At 40.8% G+C, this 27,640-nt stretch overlaps 1 protein-coding gene across 4 annotated transcripts in view; it reads left to right on the top strand.

Moving 5' to 3' along the window:
- The first annotated feature begins 379 nt into the window (after positions 1 to 379).
- SMAD5 (SMAD family member 5) overlaps positions 380 to 27,640 on the top strand; it is a 36,961-nt gene continuing 9,700 nt past the window's right edge. Inside the window, exons 1-5 of one of the 4 annotated variants that reach the window (XM_019478556.2) lie at positions 380 to 512; positions 13,652 to 13,713; positions 22,596 to 23,167; positions 24,430 to 24,681; positions 27,057 to 27,176. In XM_019478556.2, the coding sequence (XP_019334101.1) occupies positions 22,765 to 23,167; positions 24,430 to 24,681; positions 27,057 to 27,176 (775 nt within the window). In that variant the 5' untranslated portion in view covers positions 380 to 512; positions 13,652 to 13,713; positions 22,596 to 22,764. Of the gene's footprint in view, positions 513 to 9,277; positions 9,374 to 13,651; positions 13,714 to 22,595; positions 23,168 to 24,429; positions 24,682 to 27,056; positions 27,177 to 27,640 lie in introns of those variants that run through there. The other 3 variants (XM_019478557.2, XM_006276410.4, XM_019478558.2) reach the window with 3 other exon arrangements.

A 27,640-nucleotide genomic window follows, 5' to 3' on the forward strand; every position in this document is an offset into this window, starting at 1 on the left:
CATAATGCAAAGACTCAATACATTTTCCTCCTCCATTCGCGATTCACAAACAGAAAATAAAATGCATTGACTAAACTGTTCACTGGAAAAGAATCAACGATTTTTGATAATGTCATTGATCAGAAATTCTGTGAAGCATGTCGCTCGTTCAAAGTATGGCTGTATTGTATTGCAATTAAAAACATTATTTCAAGATGAAAGAAAAAATTTGTGTTGGTATACAACTTCCAGAAAGTTTCTAAAGTGGGAATTTGAAGTCTTTACACACATACACACACACACAGGCACACTTCCCAGCTTGACTGCCCTTGGTTGTTTGCTGAGAAGTATTTGTTATCTGATACCTCAGTTCTCCCAGCAGGCAGGGGGATACTTCACTCAGAGCTCCACCCCTAGCCTGTCTGTCGCCAGTATGAGAGAAAAAGAGAGAAATAGAAATCACTTGGAAAGGAACTAGAGGAAAAAAAATAAGGGCACAGAAAATGGAGCTGCAATAACTTTCTTTCTCTAAGGTAAAATGATGGAGATTTGCTTATTTTTTTCCTTCCCTTTAAAATATGTCTACTTAATTTGTTAAACCCTGTATTTCAGAGGAAAGAGGAGAGCTGGTAACATGGCGTCAGATACTAAAAGTTTGCAGATTTTACTGTTGTTAAACTGAATGTAACTGAATAACGTGGCTAAGGTCTAAGCACAGGCCTGTGCATGTACAACTTTCCAAGGTAGCATCTGCTGCTAAGGTCATTAATTTGTAGGATTTGAGTTAAATCATGAAACAATGAAGTTTTAATACTGGAGTTGTAGAAAATTCCTAACATTCATAGTGGGTTTGGAATAATGCAGTTAGGGAAAAAAGTTTTTTATTTAAAAAAAATTATACATCTGTGGAGAAGGAGAGATTTTGTGCTGAAGCATAGGTTTGGAATATGCATATAGAAGGATTGTGTTTGAATGGTTTTAGGTTTTCTATTCCAGACAGTCAAGCAAATTGTGTAATGTTTATCTTTCAGTATCTTTAACCCAATCTAAATGTGCAATTCTGTCCTCACGATGGGAAGCAATTAATGTACAAAACAGAGAATAGTATGTGTGTGTTGTAAATATGATCTAAAAGAGCTTTGAGAACCCAAAATGCAGTTCAGAAGATGCAGTGCACTGTAATTAGGGTTTTCAACTACTTTACTGACCCAGCCTTACATGGGACCCATATAAGCATCTGGAGTGAAAAAGTTTATGAACTTTTAACTTGTCCCTTACTCTGCCAAATACGGAGGAATTGAGGCATAAACCAAGAATGATTTTTCTCTCCATTTCTTTTAGACTTGTAAAAACCCTGTCTTAAATTTAAAAGCTGACTCCCCGTATCCCCCTTCTCCCCCGCCCCATCTTCCCCACAGCATTTCTATTAAATGTTTGTGTCATTGTAAGTTTAAAGACTAGGGAAGTGCAATGAGTGGTAAAAAATGGCAACAAGAAAAGATTTTGTCTACTTTCATGAAAATTAAATATTTCTTACCTTTCCTTTTTTCTTCATCTTCTCTTAGGCCACCACTAAGTTTTAATTTAGAGGGCATCCCCTATTCTGCTTTTGTCCACATAAAAAGCATTTTTTGCTGCTGAAAATAGCTCCTGTGAAAATAGAAGCAGAATCGGCAAAATTGTTCCTAAAATCACTCACACTTTTACTTTCATTCTTTCACTTGGTTGAATTAATACAGAAAACACTCATGTGAAAAGACAAATTTTGTGCTAAAAGTATTCGAAATCTGAGCAAAACAGGAAAGGCTAATAACCTTGCCCTTGAGGTTATTTAGCAGTTTCATGAGATAGGCATGAATGTACTTACTGCTGCACATCTTGATATTGGAGAGGATATTAATTAAGCCAAAGGTAATATTTGTTGGTTAGTTGTATTACTAAGTGTGCAATGATCCATTTTACCTCAAAAAAAGCCTGATGCTGGCTTTGCACCTGTGTTACTTTGTGGACCTCAGTGGAAACACTCCACAGTACTTACATCAGTTAGAAAGAAGAATCATGCTCTCAAGCAGCACATAAGTGTGTGATTTTGAATAACGGGAATATTATTGCTAGTACCACTGTGCTGAAAAATGGCATGTGGCAATAATGGCAATGGAATGTATTTGTCTTTTGGAATCAATTATGGTTATAACTAACAGTAATTGTGTATGGGCTTGGTCCTCAGAGGCATTTTCACCTGCTTCTCCTCTCCCAGACTATAGATGTACTTTTTTCATTTGGTCTAGATAGTTTGTTGAATATGAGAACCTTTTTCATCAATTTTGAAAGTGACAGCCCCTGCCGGCCAAAAGTATCCATGTAATCAATGGAGGGCTAGTTTATGTATAAACATTATGTACACATGCAGGGACTGTAGGATGCATTCACTCCATTGCAAGTGATAGGACAGACAACCAGAGTTGCACTGTCAGTTGCTTCTTTCCTTTTTCTTTCTGTTTTCAGCAGGAAAAAAAAAACCCTTTGTTTAAAGAATAAAATCCTTTGATGCCAACTATTAAAAATCTTGCCCATTTGTGTTACAGTGCAGTTCCATGTAGTTCCATCCCAGCATCACTGGGGACTGGGTGTAGCCCAGAGAAGAATTTGGCCCCTTGTGTGAGCTATATTTTCAGTGTTTCCACTATTTAGGGCTCAGTTTTGCTAAAAATAGTTTTCCTGTGGTTTTGGCTATGGAGCCGCAAATACAACTGCTCAGTGCATGGCTATTGTGGATCTTAGTCCTAATTCTGCTGCTGAAAGTGGTGGACTTCCAACTCACAGTTTTGTCAACAGATTGCTATAATTAGTGTGATGCTGCATGTTAGACCTCCCCACTGTCCTGTACACGGAACGTGTCCCACCCAAATGTCAGTTACTCTCAAAACTGAACATGCTTAGGCAAGAACGTTGGCATTGACACTTGGGAATGGGGAACGCTCAGAAACTGGCAACCTCTCTATAGCCTTGTACAGTAAGAGTCTGATGTAATGCTATAAAGTAAGTGGTATATAGATGAGTAAATCTGTAGCACTACAATTAAAAAACACGGCTCTACAAAGCCAATCTGGAACTAATAAAGGACAAAGAACCTCATACTGAGAGATGCAAGATGATAATAGTGTGCAAAGTTAACAGTGATGTGGGATTCATTTCCATTATGCGTTACATCTTTCTATAACATCTTATCATGATGCAGCATTTTTGTTATGGGTGACTTCTGAGCCTAGTGGTCACAAACTGCTCATAAAGGGCAGAAAGATAGTAACTCCCTGCCTTTTATTACTGGTGGGTCTCAAAACTCTACATAGTATTGTTATGATAATATGGGATGGTGGTATTAAAAAGATCGAGAACCACAGATTTCCAGTAATAAGTGAGAATACAACTTACTTCTATGCAACTGAAACAAAGATGAGCATAAAATGAGGGATGTTCTAGATAAATGGCAACAGTGAGGACGTTCTAAGGAATTAGACCATTTACATTTTCTTCTACTTCTCCCTCTCTAAATTAGGGTATTATTTCATGTTAAGTAATTGGCGTATTGTTCCCCTAATTTTTTCAGGAATACTTTCTGCTCTTCACAGAATCCAATTATCCAACAATACATATTTTAGACTGGTCAGAATCTATTTACAGGTTTTAGTACTAACTCTCAACTCTCAAAAGCATCTTTTCAATATTCAAATGGTCTTCTTGTTGGTAGCTTCTCCTGGGATATATATTTTAAACTCGTGTACTGTTTTCTCTTCTTGTAGCTGTGATTATCATTTCTGTGCATAAGACTCCCAGACTCACTTCTCCATCTCTCGCTCTGCTCAGTTTTGCATCCTGAGCTGCCTTTCTGACATATCAAGCAAGACATATCAAATCATCAATGGTTTTGTATTCTGTACATCATGGGGAACAATTTTAGATGCTCAAATGATAATAGTAATATTGATCTTGCTGTAACATTTCTTGTTTAGAACATTTTCACTGATCTCAGTGCTTAACTGGATCCAGTCATTTTTTCAGGTGATTAAGAAAAACTGTGGATATAACAATATTCACAGATATTGATTTTTCTTTTCCTCTGCTGCCCAGCAACTTTATATTAATATCCAGCACATCTATAATATCACATGAGTTATTGTTGCTGTCCTCCTTTCCCATACTGTCCAATGTCTATCAACATTAGTGAGCAAGAGGATGACAACAACAACAACAATATGGAAATATTATACAGCTGAGGTATCAAACTTGCCGCAGGCCCTTGGCTAGATAGGGAATGCAAGGGCATGGCCCAGGCTGGATCTGCGGAGCCAGCAGCAACTGAAGTGGGGCCATATTCTGGCAGCGGCACAGAGCTGTGCTTGGGAAGCAGCATAGATCTGGGACCAAGTAGCAACAGGGAGCTGCATTCAGGCAGCAGTGTGGAGCCATGTTTGGGCAGCATAATGGGACCTCCCCAGGTATGTGGTGGTACAGGGCTGCATTTGGGTAACAGCACAGGTCCAGGGGGTTGCTGCAGATGGCACGTCCATTGATGTTGGAGGCTTCTGAATTCTGTGGCAGGCCATTCCTCCTCCAACTTCTGGTATTCTGCCAGACTCCTGGCGGGCTGGATCTGGTCTGTGAGCTATATGTTTGACACCCATATTGTACACTAATGCAGGCTACTTTATGATTCCCTTCTCTTTCAACTTAAGGTAAAGCATGCAGAAGTAACAGTTCTTTCATGGAGCCCAAACTAATTTTAAACAGGTATTTTTAAATAATTTGAGATTCTGTTCCACAAAAGCATCCATGAAATACCCCAAAACTATGAACTCAATAAGATAGTGTCCCACAATAACCCATAATTCACCATGTATCTTTCGAAATAAACAGTTAAATATTCTACTCCATATTTTGAAACTGCTTTAGCCTTTTTCTTCCTCCATATGTTCTGTGTTGTACTAAATCTCTGCTCTATGTTCTGCTTCTGAGACAGCCACCTGAGTTGCCCTTTGGTCTTCTCATACTGCTACAAATAGTGAGATTGCCTGCAAAGACCCAGCTTCCTCTACCCACCCTTGAACTCTTCCAAAATGTGACTGCATGCTTGGATATACAGCAGGTCCTAGCAAAGGCAAGGCTGGCTGTGCCGCACCCACCTGAATCTACAGATATGCTTCCAGGCCTGGACGTTAGCCTGTGAAGTTGCTCCAATCTCATCCCCAGAGCCCATTTTTGAGCCTTCAGCCTTTGGTAAAGACATTTGCTGGCTAATTTCAAGGTCTGTAGCATGTCAGAAGATTTGGATGGGTGGAGCATGCTCAGCACTTCCCCCATGGGACCAGCTGCTACAGTGTGTTTCAAGTGGGGGTTCCAACACTTTAACTATTTTTAAACTCGTTTTCCTTTTACCAGCAATTTAAAAGTTCAGTTAAGTCAATCATTTAAAGATTCACAGGAAGATCAAGGTTTCATAATTATTTTTCTAAACCATTTCCTTGTATTTAAGTATTGTATTTAGTTATCAAATTTAGAGGCTAGAGAGACGACACCTTTGTTGTGGTATAATATGTATCAGAGTGGTGTTAAATAGGAGCTGAAATTGGGAAAACTTTGGCCAATCCAGTGGAAAATTGCACCTGAAAGACTGAGGGATAAGTTGTACCAGTTTAGGTGTCATCTGTCCATGTCTATCCCAGGACATCCTTTTGCTAAGGGTTTATCTGTCACTTAGATGAAATACAGACAGTCAAAAAGTCTAAGGCTGAATCAATTCAATCTTTGCAAATTAGTCTAAGCTGCGTAGATTGAACTGATAAGCAAGTGAACAGACTTTTGATTCCAGAAATGCAGCCACATGCCTGCAGTGCCCCAGGCCAGAGGCTGGGCGGTGCTAGAGCACACCTCCCTGCTGGGCTGGAGCAGACAGCTTGGGTCAAGGCTGGCCAGCCCATCCTGCAGGGGTGGGTTTTGTGGGGGAAGTACAAAGCAGCCTGGGATGCTGGAGAACTGTGAGTTAACTTGAGTCCAGGACAGAAGTCCAATACACTGATTTAAACTTAAATCAGTTAACTCTGATACTATATCCATCCAGATTTGTCTTAAACTGGTTTCAGCCATTTTGAAAATAGTTTATGTGCACTGAACTTCTGTGTGTTACAGATGTGAACTGGTTTTCCATCACTTATACTGGTATTATTGGTAAGCACAGTAATAACAACAACTGTGCCCTGCAGCAATTGTATATCTCTCATTCTGTGATCTCCGTGGAAATTATGTCTGGTGTACACATTCAACGTAAATTACACTAGGTCACGGGATCATCTGTCTGGACTCAGTTTTTTAGATTCACTTGTACATGTTGGGACAAGCTGGGACAACAGTGGTTGGGTCAGAAGCACCAGCTCACCATGGAGCAAGCAGTATTTTTTCAGCTCTAAAGGTTACCGCCCCCATGCTCTAGACCGTATCTCAACAACATTATTAGGCATACTTGGGACAACTTACCTGATTGAACCCCTCTGGGGAGCTTAGGTGCCCCTTTGCCTCCTATCCAGATTACACCAGGATCGAGGAAAGAGCTAGCTGCTCTGACAGTGGTTCTTTGCTTCCATGCAAACCTGCATTTAGATGCCTCGGTAATTTTGGAGTCCAAAATGTAGGTGCTTGATGGGTTTTGCAGCTGCTGGAGCAGACTGCATTTGCATACATAAATTCTTCCTAAGTCTCATTTTAGTAGCCTAAGATGACTCTTAGCATCTTGCCCAGAGACTGTAAACAACGCTAATAGGGATAAGGTTTGAAAGACAGCTATTTCAGGTTTCTGTTCCCATTACTAAGGCTATGATAAGTTATTAAATACTGCACAAGGGAGCAGACCTGATCTAGACTGATAGGCTGAGTGAGGTGTTTTACTGCTTTTTTTGTGCCACTGCTTTTGTAGGGGTTGTAAGAATGTATGAAATTTGAATTCACTTGCATAAAATGTCATTTCTGCCATCCTGTTGACTGGAAGGAGACCATGTGCTTATTTATGTTCATCATTTATGTTGCCTGGTTCCAGAACATTTAGAATATTTCTTTAAAGCAGCGGTGTCAAACATATAGCCTTCAGGAGCCACTGTGCCATTTCCTCCAGTCTGTAGGGCTCCCGGTGGGCCAAGAAATTCAGGGACTGGGACTGCTGCAGAATCTGAGGTATAGGGTCCTGTTGGGCCTGGCTGTCACAGGCAGGGGGACAAGCGAGAGCTGTGCCAACACAACCCCGATGATTCTGCAATTGCTTGGCCTGTTGTCCTTTACCCCATGGCTGCTTGTCTGCTTCTGTTGCTGATCCTGCCATCCATGCTTATGGCACCACTAGCCTCATCACCTCTGTCACTTGCCTTGCTGTCATCAGGTCCAGATCTAGCCGAGGGGATGGGATGAGCTTAACACCCCTGCTCTAAAGAATCATGGCTGAGATGGAAAGTGTTTCAAGCACTGCCCCTAACCCTACCTCTAGGCTTAAATTAATAACTACATACTTCTTACTGTACCGTTATTCCTCCCCCCTCTTTGGACAGCTTTAGGTTTCTTCACCAGCAGGACTGACACTTCTGTAGCAAAATACATAATAATTCTGTATTGTGCGTGTCATCAAACAGTATACAACTGTTTTGGAGCTCTTCAATCAAAGTACATTTTGTTTCATAGAAGTCTAGGAACCTTTATGACTGGCACGTGAACAACGTCTAAAATGCCTGCTGCCAATTTGTTGTTTGTTATTCAGTTTATTAATTGAGCTACACAAAAGGATTGGAAAAAGCCCAGCTATTTTGTTGTTCCACTTGAAGGGTGAGTGGCCAAACCAGAACAATTGTTCACTGGCTAAACTACAGCAGCCTGTTCCTCCGCACTCTCAATAAATTGCCAGGTAAAGCATAGTATTAGGGAATGACTTGATCGCCGTGTGGGTCTAGTTGCAATGTGTTGGTGTTGGATCACAGGTTACCGAAGACTTCTGGTTACACTTGAGATGATCTGGAGCCAGGGGCAATTTTGTCTGAATTTTCAAGGTGTTTGAAGCTTCGGTCTCATGTATGAGAGGGGGTTGTTGAAATGCACAAAGATTATTTTTGTGGCGGGTTTTGATTCAGCATCATCTCTACCACTTAAAAGGTATGGTTACTTTTCTCGTTTATCTCTACATACTATACTGTCCGCTATATTTCTCTGTGTCTGATTGTTTTTTCCCCCCTCCTAATATATCATGCCATTTACCATGCTCGCTGTGTTTCGACCCACGCACTCAGCTTGCCGGCGTGAATTGGTGTCGCTACATTGACTTCAGTATAACGCGATCCTGTTACACAACGTGGTCCTCGCTCCGTAGGCAAAACCAAACCACATTAGACAGTCAAGCAGCCGGTGTATTGCTGTGTTACGATCATCACACGGTCGAGGCGGCTTGACACTTCCCTTTGTGCGCGTATCCGTTCTTCTAGGTAGCTTACAGGAAGGGTGACGACTTGTATTTCAAGGAGTAAGGAGAACTGCAAGGAAAATACAGGATACAACCTCGCTTGGTGGGACGCCGCCCACGATTGTATTGTTTCTGGTACAAAAATCGCATTGGGCACCCTCGTCTAGCGCGGTATTTGCTTGACAAGCTGTTTTCTTTTTCTCAAAGCGTCCCGTATGTTTCTCATTAGCTCCTGTTTTATTAGGCAGGACTCGTTCTGTAATCCCTCAGCGGCAGCCGAGGCTTTTTTAAGGCACGGAGATGCAAAGGAAGAAAAATCCCCAGCAAATTGGGCAGAGATGCAAGGGTGGGACCCGTGCCGGCTATCGCAGGGCCGCGAGTCACGTTTTGCCGGGTACCAAAATTCAAATAACTGGCAGTGATTTGCACCATGGGCTCCATGAGGGGCAAATAAAGAGTTGCAAGACAGCCTGGGCCCTCTGTGCTGTCTGAGGAGAAGCATTAGGCGCCTCCAGGCTGAGGGCAGGGGGGTTTCACTCGAGCTGGACAAAAAAAATGGGGTTTTTTTCCCCTTCTTTTTTATGGCAAATGACACTTGGTGGTGTCTGTGTCGCGCTGCAGGGTTTGGTGCTGCTGCGAGGAGGAGGAGGAGGCCGCTTCCCAGGGCTGCGCGCCCAGCTCCGCACTGAGGGAGGCGAGGGGAGGCTCGGCCCCGCCCCCTGTCGCGGTCCCCAACGCATGCGCGTTGCGGCCCTCGCGCACATCCGGGTCCTCGCCCGGCCCCTGCCGCTCGCGGTCGACTTGTCTCTTCGGCGCCGACCAATAAAGTTTTGTTGAGGCTCGGCCCGGCCCGACCCGACCCGGCCTGTGCGGAGCGGAGCAGAGCAGAGCAGAGCGGAGCGGCCGCCGGTGAGTGCGGTTGGGCCGGGCCGGGCCCTTTGTCCTCCGCGGGGCCGGCTCTGGGGGATAGCGGGGCCCGCGGGGGGCGGGTAGGAGTGCGGCTGAGGCGTTGGGGGGGGCGTTTCCCTGGAAACCGAGGGGGGGCATCTCCCTGGAGACGTGGGGGAGTTGTGGGGAGTGTTTCCCGGGAGACCAAGGGGGGCTGGAGACCTGGGGGGGCATTTCCTTAGAGACCTGGGTGGGGGGGGTGTCTCCCTGGAGACTTGGGGGGACTGAGGGGGGCGTCTCCTTGGAGACCAGGGGGGGTTTCCCTTGAGACCAAGGGGGGCTGGAGAGCTGGGGTTGGGGGGTGTCTCCCTGGAGACTGGGGGGACTGAGGGGGGTGTCTCCTTGGAGACCAGGGGAAGTGGGGGGTTTCCCTGGAGACCAAGGGGGGCTGGAGACCTGCAGGGCATCTCCCTGGAGACCTGGGGGGGGTCTCCCAGTAGAGGGGGGTGGCTGAGGGGGGCATTTCCCTAGGGGCTGGGGGGCATCTCCCTGGAGACCTGGGGCGATATCTCCACGGGGGGTATGGGGCTTTGCTTGAAGGATTGATATGAGGACCGACCCCCCCCCAACAGCATGTGCCGGTGCCTCCAGGGAAGCGCAGGCTCACGTGCTTGACCCGAGTCAGGAGTGTGCGCCTGCCAAGGGGGAGGTGCTGGTGTGAGGTGGGCCCTTGATCCTATAGCTCTTTGCTGCCAGGGTTGTGGTCTCTTCCCTCCGCCCCATGCTCCTCCTGCCTCATGTGCCTGGCACCCACCAGTGGCCTTGCAGCCCTGGTCCCAGCCGGACAGCTCCCACGGGTGCGTTGGGCCTGGGAACGTGAAAGAGGAAGCGTGGGCTGGTGGGGAAGGCACAAGATGGGCAGTCAAGTGACCTGCGGCCTCCCCCAGGCCCGGGACTTCCCCATGTCAATGTAACCAAGTTATGGAATTAGCCTTGCTGTGTTTCGTTTCTCCCTGTGTCTCAATTGGCAGTTTTTCCATTTCTTTTTCAACTCGAGGCACCCCTGGATGGATGTGAGACAGCCCTTCTGAAACTCGAGGCCTCCCCTGCATAGCTTCAAAGCCTCTCAGACAATGCCATCTCCACATCATGTTTGACTACAGAAAAATAACAGAGCAGCTATTCTGTTGCGAAGAACTTGGAAAGACCACAGCAGGTCAGAGTGGTTTTGACACAATAGGTTCCTCTTCGAAATTTCTAGGTTTATCTTGCGAATCACATTTGTACACCTAACAGTGCAAACCTTGCATAGGATCCCGGGGAGCTCTTGAAAGGATCTCTAGGCACCCAATTGAGAACCACATATCCTCCCTGTCTCTCAGAGGCTTAATTTACTCATCCAATTTACTCGTACATTTTAAATTTACAACATCTTAAGTGGAAGACGCCCTATAAAAGGGTAAAGATTGTACTTAATGGCCAGCTTGGTGATCTGGCCCACTGTAATGAGGCATCAGAGAACAATAAGCAAAGCTTGCATTACTGTGCTGTCTTTCCCTGTTGTCAGGGGGAACCTTGGATGACCTGGTGTGGATAAAATGTGTTGCTGTTCTTCTTTCACTCTGCTGCAGTGATTCTGGCACTGTAAGATCTTTTCAAGGGTGCTGCAGGGTGCCACAAATTATAGTCACTGTTAGGTGTACAAAACATGGTTCACAAGGTAAACCCAGACATTTCCAATAGGAATCCACAGTGTCAAAAACATTCTGACCTGTTGTGGTCATTCTAAGATTTTTGTTATGAGAGAATTGCCTTATTTTTTCTGCAGTCAAAAATGGAGTGAAAAGTTAGAGCTGACATTTTCTGAGACACCTTGAGTCTACTGAGGGATACCTTAAATCGAAAGAAGTTGAGAACTGTTTCTCTACCAGAACTATTTACATTTACTTCCCAAGTATTTAGCCATTGTGTTTCGTATTTAAAAAAGTGAAAACGAAGAGAAGAATTATTCAATGTATATCTCTTGTAATGAAATAACAATTATGAAAACTTTCTGTTTGTAAATCCTAGTTTTTCCTTGCAGTTAGCATCTGAGTTCCACTTTTTTTTGTTGTTTTTCAACCTTTTCTTCAAACTTTCCCTCTCGAACCATAATTGTCAAATGGTCTGATGCTCTTCTGTAGTTGGCAGCCAATGGTGGTGGAAGATAGTGGAAAAACTTGTAATTTCAGCAGAGTTGTTTCATAATTAGTACCGTTTTTGAAAACATAAATATGAGATTAAAGTAAACACTTAGTTTGGTTGCTTGTAATCTGCTGCTAGGTTTAATATCTTTATCCCACAGGAAGACAGTAGTGGTTCTGTTTTTATCTCACTTGAATTAAACTTCTGTTGGGCATGGCCTGAAATCACTGTTAAGTGCCTCAAGGCATTTATTTTTGAAAAAAAACGTCTACCCAGTGAGGTAACTTGTTCAGAAAATTCTGGTTTCACCTCAGATATAGACATAATGCACCACAGATGAAGAACTCATTAATGAATGCAGAGTACACAGGGTAAACCATGTGAATAAGATAAAACAGAGAAGGGATGGAAAAAGAGAGGAACTTTTCTCCTCTTGGGGAAGTTTTAAACGAGCTAAGAGTACAAGGATGCAATGACAGAATGTTGTCAGGGTAGAGATGGAGTTAAATTGCTGTCTTAGTAAGTTTTGCATTTGAATACTATGTGAGGGAGTTTATAGGTCCTTCTGAATTTTAACCTGTGACTGAACTTGAAGGAGCGGAAGTTGAGCCCCTATCTTTTGGTTTCTTGTTTTTGCTTTGAAGTCAGATTTCAAATTGTGTGTCTTGCATAAATGACCTGCTCTGCTATCTTCATATTGATGATAAAGTACAATCTGACTGTTCAGAATTGTTCTTGTACTCTTCTCAAGGCAAATGTTACTAATAGTTTATTAAATGCATTTCAAGGTTTTTTGGACCGTCTTTGAAAGTTAGGCTGTTGGCATCGCTAAGATCTTGCAGAGAACTACATCTTTTATTTCAAAAAGATATAATTTATAAATGATTGCTTATAGATTTTGTTGTTTAAAGACGTGTTAAGTAAAACCTGTGTTATTTTGTAACAGCTCTTTTATTTGCCCTGTTTTGGAAGCAATTGCATAGATATACAGTTGTCAGAAAGGAAACATATAATGGTTCCCCCCAAACCACTACACTGTTACTTTGGGATGTCATCTGATTTAAAATGCAAGCCAGTGCAAAGGTTTCCCAATGGTTGTAATAGCTGTTACAGAGAACAATTAAATAGTGTGTGTAAGGCTTCCTTAAACATGCTTTCTTCTCACATAAATTGCTCCTTCAGCAAACCAAAGCTTTTGTAGTGAAGAAACCCACTCATGCTCAAACCAAGCAATAGTCATTCTTATCCTGTAGAATACTTGTGTGGTTCATGGCTAACATAGATAAGTAAAATAACTACTTTGGCAGTGTTGAGTGAAGTTGTAGCCTTATGGCCGAGGAAATATGCAAGAGGCATTGATTTTTTTGTGATGCCTTTTATTGGATCAACTAACTGCATGGTTGGGACACACGAGCTTTTGAATGTGATGTATTCTTAACTATTTAAAATGACTTTTGCATATAATTGTATTAAAACTAGGATTATCACAATAATCAGCTTAATTACAAATATCTCTTTTGTACAGGCCACTTCTGCAATACTCTTAAAACCATGCAGAAAAGTTTGGTTGGCACTTCAGTAGGCTTGACCAGTGAAGATTGGCAAGGTCCAGAACATTGTCTGCCAAGTCTGTATCCCTGCCCCCAAGATTGAGCTTGCCAGGGACTGTCATCCTTGACAGAGGATCTTTGTCAGACTAGTTGCTACTGATCCACCAACTATGAGGTAGTGTCTCTAAATTCTGGGTCAGTGGATGTCACAAACGGACAAAGCCAGAATACTTTGTCATTAACTCACTCTATGCAAGGAAAAGAGAGAGATTAGTGAATTACTATTGTCAGTCTTCCCTCCAAATCCTGTAGCATTTGTAAATTTGTCAGAGCCTTAATGCAGTCCAACTGGAACTTTTCTGTCTATTCTTTTCAAAGAAAAGTTTTTATGACGGCCTATAAAGTCTCTGCTTTCTGCTGAGATTTTGATTATCCTGATGTCCAGTTCACATTTCCCATGGGTCCTAGTGAAAGTATTGTACTTCATTTAGCTGCATATGTACAATAACTTTAAACTTTAGGATAGGTTCACATAACTTGATCCTTTTTTTTTCATATATTTCAGAGCTTGTAAGAAGTACTGGCATGACAGACCTGGAGAATGTCTTCCATTTTTCCACAGAACAGGTATAGCATAAAGTGGAGTTGTGAAGAGTTGCACCCTTTTACTGTACGTGGTTTGGCCTGTTTGTGTGGCATTTCATTTTTGAAAGATTGCCGTTTAGTCATCCAGGTAGTTCAGTCTCAACCATCCAGACATTGATTCCTGTCTGTTAAAAATGACAACAGGGGCATTGGTTTGTGTTTGGTGACTTTCTCACGTAGGTCTTTGTTGTTTGAAAGTTGGCTTTCAGTTGTAGATACCTGCTATATAGGTAAAAGGTACTGAGTAACTTAACCATGAGCCAGGGTAATGTTTGACTTTCCAGAAGCAGATTGGGAATTTTTCAACAAACCCTTTTGCCTTGGAAGGTGCTGACTTGTTGAAACTAAAACTTTAAATGAAAATTTATGGCTTTGACAATACTTTTGTCAGGACGGTTTCTGGTGTTTTAAGATGAAATTTCTGGTTGGTATGGCAGAAAGGATGATGGTTCCCAGGATAGCCAATGACCTGATGATTAGTTCTCCCAAGTTCTAGCCAAGTGCCATAGATTCAGGTCCCTCCTTTTCCTGAATCTCCTTTATTCCAGGTGAGTGTCCTAATCCAGGAGGCCCAGCCTGTGGCATGTGTGCCACAAGTGTCATGGACAGCCTGTGTGTGGCACACAGCAGACTGGGGAGTAGACAAGCAGCACAGTGGCAGATAGGACAGAAGGCAGAGGCGGCGTGGGAAAGGATTGCCTTGCATGGGAGCGGTACTCAGTGAGGGTGCTAGACTAAGTTGTGGCATGCCTGCCAAAAAAGTTAGCTCCCATCATAATCCGTAACCTGCTCCAGGTTATTGACTAGCCTTGAACGGAAGGGAGGTATCTCTCTCTGGTTTGTCTCTCACAAAGGTGTTCAAAAGGTCTCTGTTTTGTTTTGCTGCAGCCCAAAACCAAATCCTGAAATCTTGTAAGGTATTTTCAAACCAGAATTCTTTTTTTCAGGCAAGCATGAATGCTGAGTTCTCATTGCTGTCGCATTGAGTTGAGGATGTTCGCTTCTTTTGGAAAGTGAGCCTTCAGCATTTCTGAATGTGAATCCGACTTCTGATAGGGAGCTCATGCTTTCCAGTTCTGACCTTTTCTGAAATGTAAAGGCTGCCATTGTTCTAGGTGCTGAAATACTTGCTCTGCACTGCCATGAGTTCTTAAATTTGCATGACTGCCTTCATTTACGTATGGAAGCCCTAGGTTCAAAAGGATTGTTCACTAACCCATTCCTTCAGGGGTGCCCTTACTTTTTATGCTGTAGTCCAAAAGTTTCCAAAGTGGCAGACATGTATACTAGTTAAGAATGTTAATCAAATGCATGTGTCACTTAGACTTTTTAAAAATGAAACTTAATAGACAATTTCAAGTGATGTGCAAGTAGGGTAATAAAAAGAACATGTATTGAAACGGAAAGGAGGGTTTTGAGGTTGTTCATGTCTTGTGTTTGAGTTAGCTATTTTAGATCAGGATGTTTTTCAGTTTCTATTACTTTCATGTTTACTAAAATATATTGCTTTGCATAGGAAGTTTGAATAAAAGTAAGGAATTTCAAAGGTAATATGAAAACAATTGTCAGCTAATATTTGAGTAGAAATTCAGTTGGCTGAAACTAAGGCCAGGTTTCAAAATACTGTCTGAGTTCCTAAGTGGTAGTTTGCAAATAGATTCTACCTTCATCTTGTACCCATTTTTTAAAAAAAAATGTCAGGTGGTTTTGTGCTTACAAAACATGTGGATTTGGTATCCCTAAGGGGAAAAAACTTGATAGTCTCACAGTGGATCTAGCACAAGTCTGGCAGTGCAGCCTTCTGTTTACCAGTGCCATTAAGCATTCCTTAATAGTGACCTGGAATTAAACCACCTTTGTCTGGGAAAGTTGCTTTCTTTCAGCGACTATTCAATCCTTGATGCGTCTGATAGAATCGAACATACAACTTTTCTGTTGTATATCCTCAAAGACAGACCCATCTGAATGCATATGCATTGTTTGTAGTGTCCACTAGTATCCTACACACTTCCTGCGAGCGAACACTGATGGAGCGAAGAGACTCTTAATGAAACTAGGTGAAGTGGTAGTTGCCTAATCATTCCAAAGGCTATATTATTAAATAGAAATGCACCACATTACAGTTCGGAAGAGAGAAGTGAGTACATAATAAAAATGTTATGTCTGTAATGTCAATATATAAATGTTGTTTAATATAAAGAATGTCATCTCCAGACATAAGAAATATATAAAAGGATTTGGGTCCAATGAAGCTGTGCACTGGAAAGTGCTTGCGCAGTACACATCTCTTAGCAGACTTGTCTGCAAAGATTCTGCTTAAAACTGTTAAGCTGTGTTGGTAGTTCTAGTGGGCGGCCTGTTTATATTATGAAACTGAGTCAGTCTAAGCCACTTCTAATTACAGGCAAGAACATTCATTGTTTTAGATTGGAAATTGTCATTGAAATCCCTGTGTATTTGTGTCCTTGCATTTTTAAAACAAGACTGTCTAATATGGAGAGGCTGGTGCTGGTGCTTCTGCAGTATGACATGTCTTAATGTTCCAGTTGGAAGGAAGGTGGCGAGGATTCTGCAGTTCTGGTCAATTGAATTTTTTTTTTACCCCAATTCTTCCTCCTCCCTACCCAACATTCGATCTTACTGTGTTTTGTGCAGTCATGAAAAGAACTGAGATCAATTTCAAGGAACAACTAACTTAATGGCTTATTGGTGGTAAATCTGGCATTTTGAGCCAGGAGTAATGTGTGTCACTAGGTGGAGGGCATCCATATATTTCAGCTGTATCTGACCTTGACTTGATTTGCTAGAATGTTTAGGCACTGTTGAGCAAAAGGTGGATTGCCATGCTGTGGGTTTAGTGTAGGGGTGGGCAAAATGCAGTCCGCAGGCCATATGTGGCCTGTCAGGATGTTCTATCCGGCCCACGGGGCCCCTAGAAAATTTAGAAAATAAATATTAATCTGCACCTGGCTGCCTGTCATGCAGCCCTCGATGGCTTGCCAAAACTCGGTAAGCAGCCATCTGCGCTAAATGATTGCCCGCCCCGGTTTAGTGGCATGCTATGGGTTTACCACTGCCAGCGATAATAGGAATTCACAGGCCATGGTGTTATCTACAGTGAATTGCTGGCAAATGAAAACCTAAACCCATCAATTACGTAGGGATTTAGAGACAAAGCATCCTAGGTATAAAGACTAGCTTCTTGATTATTTTTTTTTTTTAAATGGAAGTGTAGAGATTTGAAAATGTCACAAAAAAAGACTTGAACACGTAAAGGGTCTTGATGCCCATCTTTCTGGGGTCATGTGATCCCAGCAGTCTTTCCTGCCCAGCACAGGGGAGCTAGACCTGATGATCTGTAAGGTCCCTTCCAGCTCTTAACAACCATGAAACTAGGAAATGAGCCTACTGAGTTTATCCATTTATGAAATTTTCTTCACCTGCTCATAAGCAGGGGAAAAATCTCATGGAATCAGAAACATGAATTGCTTAATCTTGGTGGAGATGCATCTATCAGCTGTCAGGCATATAGTAGCTGGAAGACTTGCAATAATCCTTCTCATTACTCTCTCTTTCCTTGATAAGTGAAACTCAGTCTGCGAGTTCTGCTGATAACCAACTTTGTTTATATTTAGCTGCTCTGATGAGGTATGAAGAAGGGTTTCAAACAATGGACTTGTTCACACAACGTGTTTCCTTCCATGTGCTGTAGTCATAAGGAAGAACTTGTAATGTAAAATTTAAGTCTGCCACAATGTCTCGTTCTGATACTGAAATGAACTTCCCTTTCTATTCAGTAACCAAAAGCAATCAGGGTATCCTTTACCACATTTTTAACTTGTGAATAGAATATTGCATTTTGTAGTGTACTGAAGTGCTCTTTTTCACATTAAAAGTAAACAAATAAAGGAACAACCTGAGAGTTAAGCTGGATTCTTAAATAGCCACGTAAGGTATATACTGGGGGGAAAATTGGTGGATTTTATTTGCTTGGTTAAAAACCACGACCAGTTTGCACTTGTGAAGAGGTAATAATGTCTAGAGTGACTGCCCTGACAAATCTGCTGTTGTCTGAGAGAGGCTGTTAAGGGATTCACATGTAACATTATGAAGGAAGTGCTACAGTTTAAAGTTTATCTCTGAACATATAATCTCTTTGGTTGTGACAAAATATCCCACCGCAGTTACAACTAATTGTAATGACTTTGCCCTTTTACAAAAAGGCAGTAGCTTTTGAACATGGCTGTTCTGTTGAGTTATCCTGAATACTGTCCTTGCATGAAACAGAAGTAGAAGGCTATAAGCGTAGTATATGTGGCTTCATTGTAAACTTTAAAACTATTTAAAAAAATCAATTTTGGGCAGAAAACATTTAATGTTTTAGCAAAAGGGGTTCCGGGAATGTTTTGTGACACAAAACTTCCCACAGAAATAGTCGAGTTTCAGTCTACAAGGAAAAATAATAAAACATTTTTTTGCATTCTGTTTCTTGTATGAAGTAAGGTTTTAACCTTTCAGTATTGCACTCTGGCTAAATGGAGTTTTTCAAGCACTTACTATGAAAGCAGAATTCACAGTACCATTTAAGCTGCTGGAAGTCTTATTGATCTTTCCACTGGCTCTTAAATGCATTTCACTTTTCCTTTCTGTTAAATGATGACGAGGAAGTCTGATCATACTATCAGGTGGCTAGAATTGATTTGTGTTGTGCAAATCATATAGATCTGTAGAACTTTCTTCTTGGGTGTAGTTTGTCCTGCTAGAAATTCTATTTGCTTCCTCATGTTTTATAAAGTTAGAAGTTAAGTATCCTACTGGCAAATTTGATACAACTAACTCCATAACTGTCAATGCGTATTTGAATCAATTTGACTGCTGTCTGCATACTGTTTTGAGAACACACTTTGGATAAAGCTGATGAACCTGTAAATCCCTGAGTCTATTCTGCAGTTCATAAATTCCTTTTCAGTGTCCATTTATGAAAATAAATGGAAAGTTGCTTGCTCGGGAAGCTCTTTCCCAAAGGAAAGAGAACTTTCCTTTTTGATAATACAAACATCCCAAAATACTGCATCAAGTTTGGATTAAAATATCTGTTTTAACAGATTTGTGAGCAGTATTTTGGTGTAGCCAGGAGGGAATAATAAAATAAGACTGAAATTTATCAAATTCTACAGATTCTGACTCCTGATAGAAGTTTTGTTTTTCTCACATATCACTCAAAGGGTGAGGATGATCTTTTTTTTCTGCATACTCACGTAAGCTGTTTCAAGATGGTTTTTAAGAAAACCAACAGGGGTGTGTATACAGCGATAGTTAAATAAAATGTTTTTCCAGATTATCTTCAACAGTTTTGTAACATTGCCTTTGTAGACAAATTCTTAAAGAAATGGGTGAAAGATTTACTTTGCTGTCTTAACTGTTCTGAGATGTTGGAATGGGTATGGCCATTTTCGCAAACATGTCTGAAACCATCACCTGTTGTAACATCTTAGGAATATTAATTCTACTGGTTTTGCAAGCTTATGATTGAGCGTTCAGAGCAGACTCGGAGTTTCAAGACAATGATGTTAACCTCAGAAAAACTTGCAGAAAAAAACATGGAGTCATGTTTAGTGACAGAGAGGTTTCTAACAGAATTCTTTTGACACTTGCCCAGCAGGTGCTACACACGTTTTTGTGTTATATAAACTCCTTTGTGAGTGAATAAATGCCACTTGCACACTATATTTGTACAGCAGCTGTGTCAAATGTTGCTGAGTAGAACTAAAACAAAAGCTTTTGAATCAAATGGATGTGTATTGCACCATGATTACATACTGAACAAAACTACTGCTTATTTGTACATGTTATTTGCTGGGCAGTGCCATGTAAATGTGGTAATCAGTGGAAAGATGAGGTGGAAATAAATTAGAAGTTTAATTTCAAGACGCTTGAAATTTTCTCCTAGGTATCCCCAATGCATGAATGCAGTAAGGTAACCCATTTAAAGTATTGTTGTGTGCACTGCTTGCCACTCAGTAACTTCAGCTTGGAATGGATAAGAGGGTAGCTCTTGTACTTTAAATAATGTTAAAGCAGACCGCAGACTTTTGCTCTATTTTCCCTATTATTTCTGCTGAAAACACTAATTGTTTGACCCTTTCTCTGATGTTCTGCATGGGCCTATTCATCTTAGTGTGGTGAGCAAGGGCTGAGATCTTGGAACTACTGAAGCTCTATTCTATTTGTTGCCTTTGCCATTGACTCAGCCCTTGTTCCTAATTTCCATTTTCAAGCTTCCTTATAAATACTGATTCATCCTAGAAAGGTATAGAAGTACTTTCCTTGATTTTGTTGCCTTTGCCATTGACTTAGTGCTTGGGGCAAAATCAAGGAAAGTACTTCTATACCTTTCTAGGATGAATTGGTATTTATAAGGAAGCTTGAAAATGGAAATTAGGAACAAGAGCTTGCATCTGAGTGGTACGCAAATCTGGAACGTGTGTTAATTTGGATTGAGTAGCTTTCACTTGTGCAAGAGAATAGCCTTAGCTTCATCTTTTTGCCTAATTTAGTTGTTTTAGTGTTTTTCCTGTCATTTTGAAGGCTGCACCCATGGAAAAGTTTTCTGTATGCATGATCTGAGACCAAGACATTGTGAACCAACTTCACACTTAATATGCAAGTCACTAGGTATGTTCTTCAAATAAAAAAGAAAGTCATTGATGTTTTTGCTGGGGGTTTGGTTTTGTTATGCTGCCTACTTTTAGCATTTGCATAGATAAGCTTCCTTTCTGACAGTTGTATATAATGGTTGCCCCCAAACCTTTACATTGCTACTTGGTAGTATTGAAGTACTGCATTCAGTAAGTGCTGACTGAAGTAATAGAAAACCTCTCTCTTTAATTTATTTTCTCATTTTGGTATTGTAATGAGCATTTAAGAATAAGTAAGATGCTTCTAATGAGAGTTGCAATTAATTCCCCCCACCTCCACAGTTTAAAATTCCTTGTTATGTTGGGAGAATTACCATAGTTTTCAAAGTGATACTGTAGGATAAGGCCATTTGTAGTAATAGTCTGTTCAAAGTCACTTTTTTCCTTTTGTAGAGGGGATGCCCATAATATTTTGTGTGTGTGTGTTTTACATTTGATCTTGATTGCAGCAAACATACTTGTATTTTAAAGGAAAAAGTTAAATCTTTGTGGTTGGTGAGTATTCTGAACCTAGAGTGTCATTTACCCTTATCTGACGTTCATAATTGTGACTTGAATTTAGGCTTAAGCTAATGCTTGAATTGCTGCTGATGCGGTAATGGAGTGTAACAACCAAGAACCAGGCCACTGCACTCGGAGAACTTTTTTTTTTCTTTCTGTTGGCTCAGTGTAAAACTATAGGAAGGTACCCATGGTTATATCTTAAGTATTCTTAAAGGTATTGCCCAGTATTGTGTCTGGAGTTAACACTTATCAGCTTTTTTGAGTTATCCGATTACTTTTTGCAGCATGGCAGAAGTAAAATCTTCTGACAATTGGAGGAAGTGATATGAGAGTACTGGCATTTTGAAATCATATACTTTTATCTTGTTTAGTGCTGAAATACCTTGGTGGATTTTTTTTAAATCATCATTATGCTTTTCAGCGCGCACACTGTCCAGAGTGTTAGGTGTTCTGATTCACCCAAGTTTATCAAACGCTGAGAGACAATATTGTTTGGCAGTCTCTGTAGCAAGAAAGGAAGCATCTTTTGTTATTGACATCCTTTCTGTTAGCTCTGCCCTTGCTTTTTGCCAGCTGCTCATTGTCTGTGCTTGCTTGTGTAGTATTCACAAGGGATTTTATGAGTTCTTATCAATTTGTTGCCACAGCACATCACTTCCTCTTGTCATCGTTACTCCCTGTTTTTTTTAAACAATTTTACACTGGAATCTGGTGGGTAATAGAAAACAGGGCAGCCCATGAAAACCATTTTTGTAGCAGTCTTGTATTGTGTGATATTGCTCACGCTAGAAGGGAGAGACCCTTTCTCAGACAACAGGTCGTAATTCTGGGGCTGGTTCTGCTCCACCTTTTTGTATCTTTTAAGGGGAGAAACACTATTGCCTAAGACTGAAAAGGCCTCTATTTAAAACCCTCAGAAAACTGGTAAGAGGTACAAGGAGGTGCAGCATAAAAATGAAGTGGCTGAGGTGACTGACCATGTCTGAATCCTTTGTTTTTCTTGTTGGTTATCTCCAGCGGTGGTTCGGTTTTCATAATTCCTAGCTACAAGAACTGGAGTATCTGAGCAGGGTCCAGAGACAGCCACTTGATAGAAGCTCCAGCATTTTTTTTTCAGGATCTGGAGGGGTGACATGATAGGTTTCTCTCAGGAAACCACCCCAGGAATTTGCTGCTCCTCCTTATCCTGAATTTGTATCTGCCTGTGCTGAGTAGGTTAGTTACTTAGCTGCTTGGTAAATGTTTTAGCTTCTATGCAAATGTATGCTTTGCCTGCCCTGTATGTGGGAAATGGAGATAAAATGCTTTCTTTACTTTGTGCTAACTGTAATCTCATTTAACCAAATTCTGCCAGAAAAATCCCACGTTGTGAGGGATGGGCACCAGAACCTTGTATCTATTGGAGCCACTACTGTCATTCCCTCCCTGCAACACTTGACAGCTTCTCCAGGAAGCATAAACTTTCTTTCAGTTAGAAGTATGAGAGGTGCGGTGTAATACTTTGGCAATCAAAAAAAAAAAAAAAAAAAGGATGCAGTAGCCATGATTCAAATGAAAGAAATAACTTTTCTTAGTTGCTTTTCATTTCTGCCTCTCTTCCCTTCCTCCTCTTCCCTCCCCCAAAAAAAATTTAGAAACTAACTACATTTTTGTTTTTAATAGGATTAATTCAGAAGACTCATCCTCTGATAGAAAGACGTTAATTGCCAAGTGACATCTGCTCAATCAGTTGCTGTCTTCCAAGAAACAATACAGCTTATTCATTGCAGTAACTGCTTCTTGCAAACACTGAAGTTTATTTGTGTAGAAGTTCCTTGAAGACTTGTGTCAAATGACGTCAATGGCCAGTTTGTTCTCTTTTACTAGCCCAGCTGTAAAGCGTTTGTTGGGCTGGAAACAAGGAGACGAAGAGGAAAAATGGGCTGAAAAAGCTGTTGATGCCTTGGTAAAAAAGTTAAAAAAGAAAAAAGGTGCTATGGAGGAATTGGAGAAAGCCTTGAGCAGTCCTGGACAGCCCAGCAAGTGTGTTACCATTCCCCGTTCTCTAGATGGGCGACTTCAAGTCTCTCACAGGAAAGGCTTACCCCACGTTATTTACTGTCGTGTTTGGCGTTGGCCTGACTTGCAGAGTCACCACGAGCTGAAACCGTTGGATATTTGTGAATTTCCTTTTGGATCGAAGCAAAAGGAAGTTTGTATTAATCCATACCACTACAAGAGGGTGGAAAGCCCAGGTATGTTTCAGGATGGTGGTCTGTGTGGTTCATTTGAAGAAACTGACTCTCAATCCAGGTTTCACAAATAAAATGTTTGGTGTGTCAGTGTAGGGAGAGAAGTGTGTAAAATTCTGGCTAGAATAGATATGGACTTCTTGATAAAATCTTACTAGCATTTTACTACCTAATGGTCCTGTCTATACAAGGGTATTTTCTGTGTTAAATCTGGATCCTTTTTATTTTTAAAGGTATTGCTTAGTTCTGTTCCCTTAGACTTAGAAGTAAAATTTCCATTGATTTCAGTGATCAGAATTTGTCTGAATACAAACCAGTCATCTGAAGTTCTTGCGTTATTTGGGAAACTGATCTATAAATCTTTATTCTTATCAGTAAGCCAGTGATGTCTTTTTTTTTTTTTTGTCATGGGGAATTTTGTAACTCACAGTAGAGATGACATGGGAGGAAGAGAGAAGAATTTCATTGTTGGGAGGGGAGTGGGTAGAACAGGACCAAGAAGATACTTCCTAATACAGCATTTGCAAGGATGCAGGGGGAATTGTTTGGGAACGTGGCTGTGAGAAAAGCTGGGGGTAATAGAGTTCTTACAGTTGGGAGTGAAAGAGAAAAGGGTCTTCTGTCTTTGGGAAGTAAGTTTTGCAGTAACAGCAGATTTTCACTCCAGTGGATATGAAAGGATTTAGAAAATCTTTCAAATGGGAAACTTATAATTGGTGAGCTCAACAGCTGAGGTTCTTGTAGCCACAGTAACATAGCTGTGGTATGTGTAGGAAGACGCATGTTTGACAGCCTGTTACACTCCCAAATATAATACTCGTGTCATAAGAACATTGATTATTGAATTTCCTTCCTTAAGTTTAGAGTCTGTGATGTAATAGTGTAGGTTTTTTTGCACTTAATCACATATACTGAGAAAACATAAATCCTTTAAAATTATTATTACTTTAGCACACCTGGTATGTATGCTTTGTACAAAAGACTCCCTGCACTAGTATTAAATGATCATTTTCAGGTGATGTGACGCATAGAAATAGTTCTGTTCTTGCCAAAGTAAAAAGTTCTCTTTCACTGCTTATTGGGCACATTTAAAATGATTGGGAAAAGAACTTTAATTGTTTGATTTCTTTTTTCTTTCTCCTAAACTAGTGGGGAGAGAATCTTCTTGAATAATGTATAGTGCATTATTTTGTTTTTCATTCTAGTTGAGTGTTTCTTTTTGTGTGTGTGTTTTTCTTTTTTTTTTTTCCTTTCTTCTTCTTTAGTTCTACCTCCAGTGTTAGTGCCTAGACATAGTGAATTCAACCCACAGCACAGCCTACTAGTTCAGTTCAGGAACCTAAGCCACAATGAACCGCATATGCCACACAACGCTACGTTTCCAGATTCTTTCCAGCAGCCCAACAGCACTCCATTTTCCATTTCACCGAACAGCCCCTATCCACCTTCTCCAGCCAGCAGCACTTACCCAAGTTCCCCGGCCAGTTCTGGACCTTCAAGTCCATTTCAGCTACCAGGTAAGAACAGTCTGTGTGTGAACTTCACTCAGAAATAAAAAGCTTGCTTTGATATCATTGTGCTAAAAGCTATTGCAATTTCTTTTTTTTTTGTTTTTGTTTTTGTTTCTGGTATTGTCAGTTCATGTTGGCTGAATATTGGCCGATTCTTGTATTTACTTATCATTCATTCATTATCAATATTTGCATTTAGTTTTATTCCATTTCCTTACTTTTATATTGCTCAGAAAGAGATCATGTAGGTTATATCTAAGTTTTTATTTTCCACGTTACTTGATACTTACAAACGTCAAGAAATGTGGCTTCTGAATTTATCTCCAGTACTTTTAAATAAACATTGTAAAGCAAGATGAAAGAAGTGACTTTAATAGTAAACCCTGCTTTCCCCATAAAAAAAAATCCATAAGATAAAGTAAATAGCCTTAAAATAAAGTTGATATTAACAAAATCTGTTACCCTGGAAGATATAGCTTTTGTTACGCTTCATTTGACAGCATAGAGTTGTAGGCTTTTATAATACCACAAATGCCAGAATGCTGGGGTGCACCAAAGGGTATTTAAGTAGATAAATTCTTTAATCTCTCCTAGTTTATGCATATGGTCATCTCTAGTAAATAAGCACTTAGCAAAATTAAGAGTGTGTAGTGCATTTGGCCAAGATGAGGCCTTGTACTTAAACTTGATGATGTCTTTGTCATGCAAAACCTTTTTCTACACTGCCTTCAGTCATTTGCAAAATTTCAGGGAATATCCCAGCTACCAGGAGGGATGAACCTTTTTGATTTTTGGTGGATATTGAAAAACATAAAAAGAAGAAAAATCCTGCACGGATCCTTTGACACAGTATCTAGTTAGTAGACACAGTACCTGAATCCACCTATGTAATTGCCTATAGACCTCATTGATGGCAGCCATTAAATTGGTCAGCATTCCATTATGTGCATCTTGGCACTTAAAAATGGCAACACTTTCAGTAGCAGTAGGCTGAATTACAAATAATGTAAGGATTGGGATCACACGCAGACCCCATGAGATGAGATGGGGGTTGCAAGGAATTATTGACATTATTGATACACAGCTTTTGAGGAATGGAGGAATGCAAGGAGAGGTTGGTGTATATAGTTCACTTAGCCAAGTCTCTTAGCCAGCAGAGAATCTGATCCTCCAGCATAGTTCTCCATTCTTCCCAGGAAGCGAGAGAGTTTTATATTCAGGCTTTCTGCTGTTGTGTGTGCGTCTCCCTGTCTCTCTCTCTCTCTCATATACCAAAAGTTTAAAAACTCAGAGTTTTCCCTTCTCTTCTCTACCATTGCTTATTCATTTTTCTTCATTTCTAAGGCTAAGGCTTTGTTTAAATCGGCTTGCTCTAAAAGAGAAAATAAATGTAATCATATTGATCTCCTATAGAAGTGAGTTCTGTAACTATGAAACAGCCAATAAAAACAGCCTTCCATTTTTTCGTAAGTCCTGTCCTTGTATCCCAGTCACATAATCAAGAATAAGCCTATCAATGGAGATAATTGCAAAGACATGGGGTGCCTCTAGTAGCCTTGGCCGGTTTCAGGTTGCTTTGCAGATAAGGGTGAAAACTTAGCATCATCCCTTGCTTAGAAATGCTTCTTGCCTCTCTTTGAATGATAAATGAGCTAGATAAGATTCTTTGGGTTAATGTGATATCTTTTATTAGACCAACTAAAGAGTTGGAAAAATTGTTCTTTGCAAGCTTTCAGGCACAAACGCCCTTCATCAGGCATTCGAGAGAGTCTGCTGATGGTTTGGGTGCTCTCCTGGGTAGATTAGAAGTCAATATGCAAAAATGCAGGTTGTGAAAATGCAAATGCATGGCATACAATAGGTGGGGCAGGGTAAGGGGGGATGTTCACCTGTTGAAAGAATGCAGCTAGTAAACTGTAGAGATGTTACCTGGGGTTCTCGGACAGCAGGCAGCTTTTAATATGCCATAAATCCAATGTCTATATTTAATCCATGATTTTTTCTATCTAGTAGATCTATGAAGTGAAGTTCATAGGGTCACTTACAAAAGGTATTTTGTAAATTCCCTTTGAGGATTCCCTCCCCCCCTATTGTCCACCACGCATTTGCATTTTCACAGACCTGCACTTTTGCATATTGGCTTCTGATCTACCCAGGAGAGCATCCAGACCAACAGCAGACTCTCCAATGCCTGACAAAGGGTGTTTTGTGCCTGCAAACTTGCAAAGAACAATTTTTCCAACTATTTAACTAGTCTAATAAAAGAGATTGGATTTACCCAAAGAACCTTGTCTACTTACGACCTTAGACCAACACGGCTACAACCAACAACACTGAGCTAGATAAAGCATTTGGTTTCACATTTTGGTTCCTCTTTGCAGCTGATACTCCTCCTCCTGCGTATATGCCCCCTGACGATCAGATGGGGCAGGATAGTTCACAATCTATGGACACAAGCAACACTATGATTCCTCAAATTATGCCAAATATATCCAGCAGAGGTAAGGTCATATGGTAGATAATGGATGAGTTTTGATTGGTGGCTTAACACTAAGGGCCAAACTGAGGGGTAACTTAAATGATTGAATAAGTTATGTATTAGTTGATGTAATTTCCAAATCAAACTGGAGACAGTCCAGGCTTACCCAAGGAAGTGGATACAAGATAAATGCACCTTATCTAGTTCACTTCATACTCTTGTGTCGTTTGGCTTTGCTTTTTAAACCAGCTAAGTAGTAAAGAACCACAAGACCCATTTTATTTAAAATGCATATAATGTAACACCTTAGAGGACTGACTTTTTTTTTTCCCCCCTCCTCCCCACATGAAGTGTTGAGAATTCGCCTGCTTACTCTGTCATTGGGAGTTGTGAATGCTCAGCACCCAAGATATTGGACCCCAAATGCTGCTTGTAAATAAAATTCTATAGAAAGTCTCCCTTTTGTATCTGACAATACTTTTTTGA

Source organism: Alligator mississippiensis, chromosome 9 (assembly GCF_030867095.1).
Source record: "Alligator mississippiensis isolate rAllMis1 chromosome 9, rAllMis1, whole genome shotgun sequence".
Taxonomy (NCBI): domain Eukaryota; kingdom Metazoa; phylum Chordata; order Crocodylia; family Alligatoridae; genus Alligator; species Alligator mississippiensis.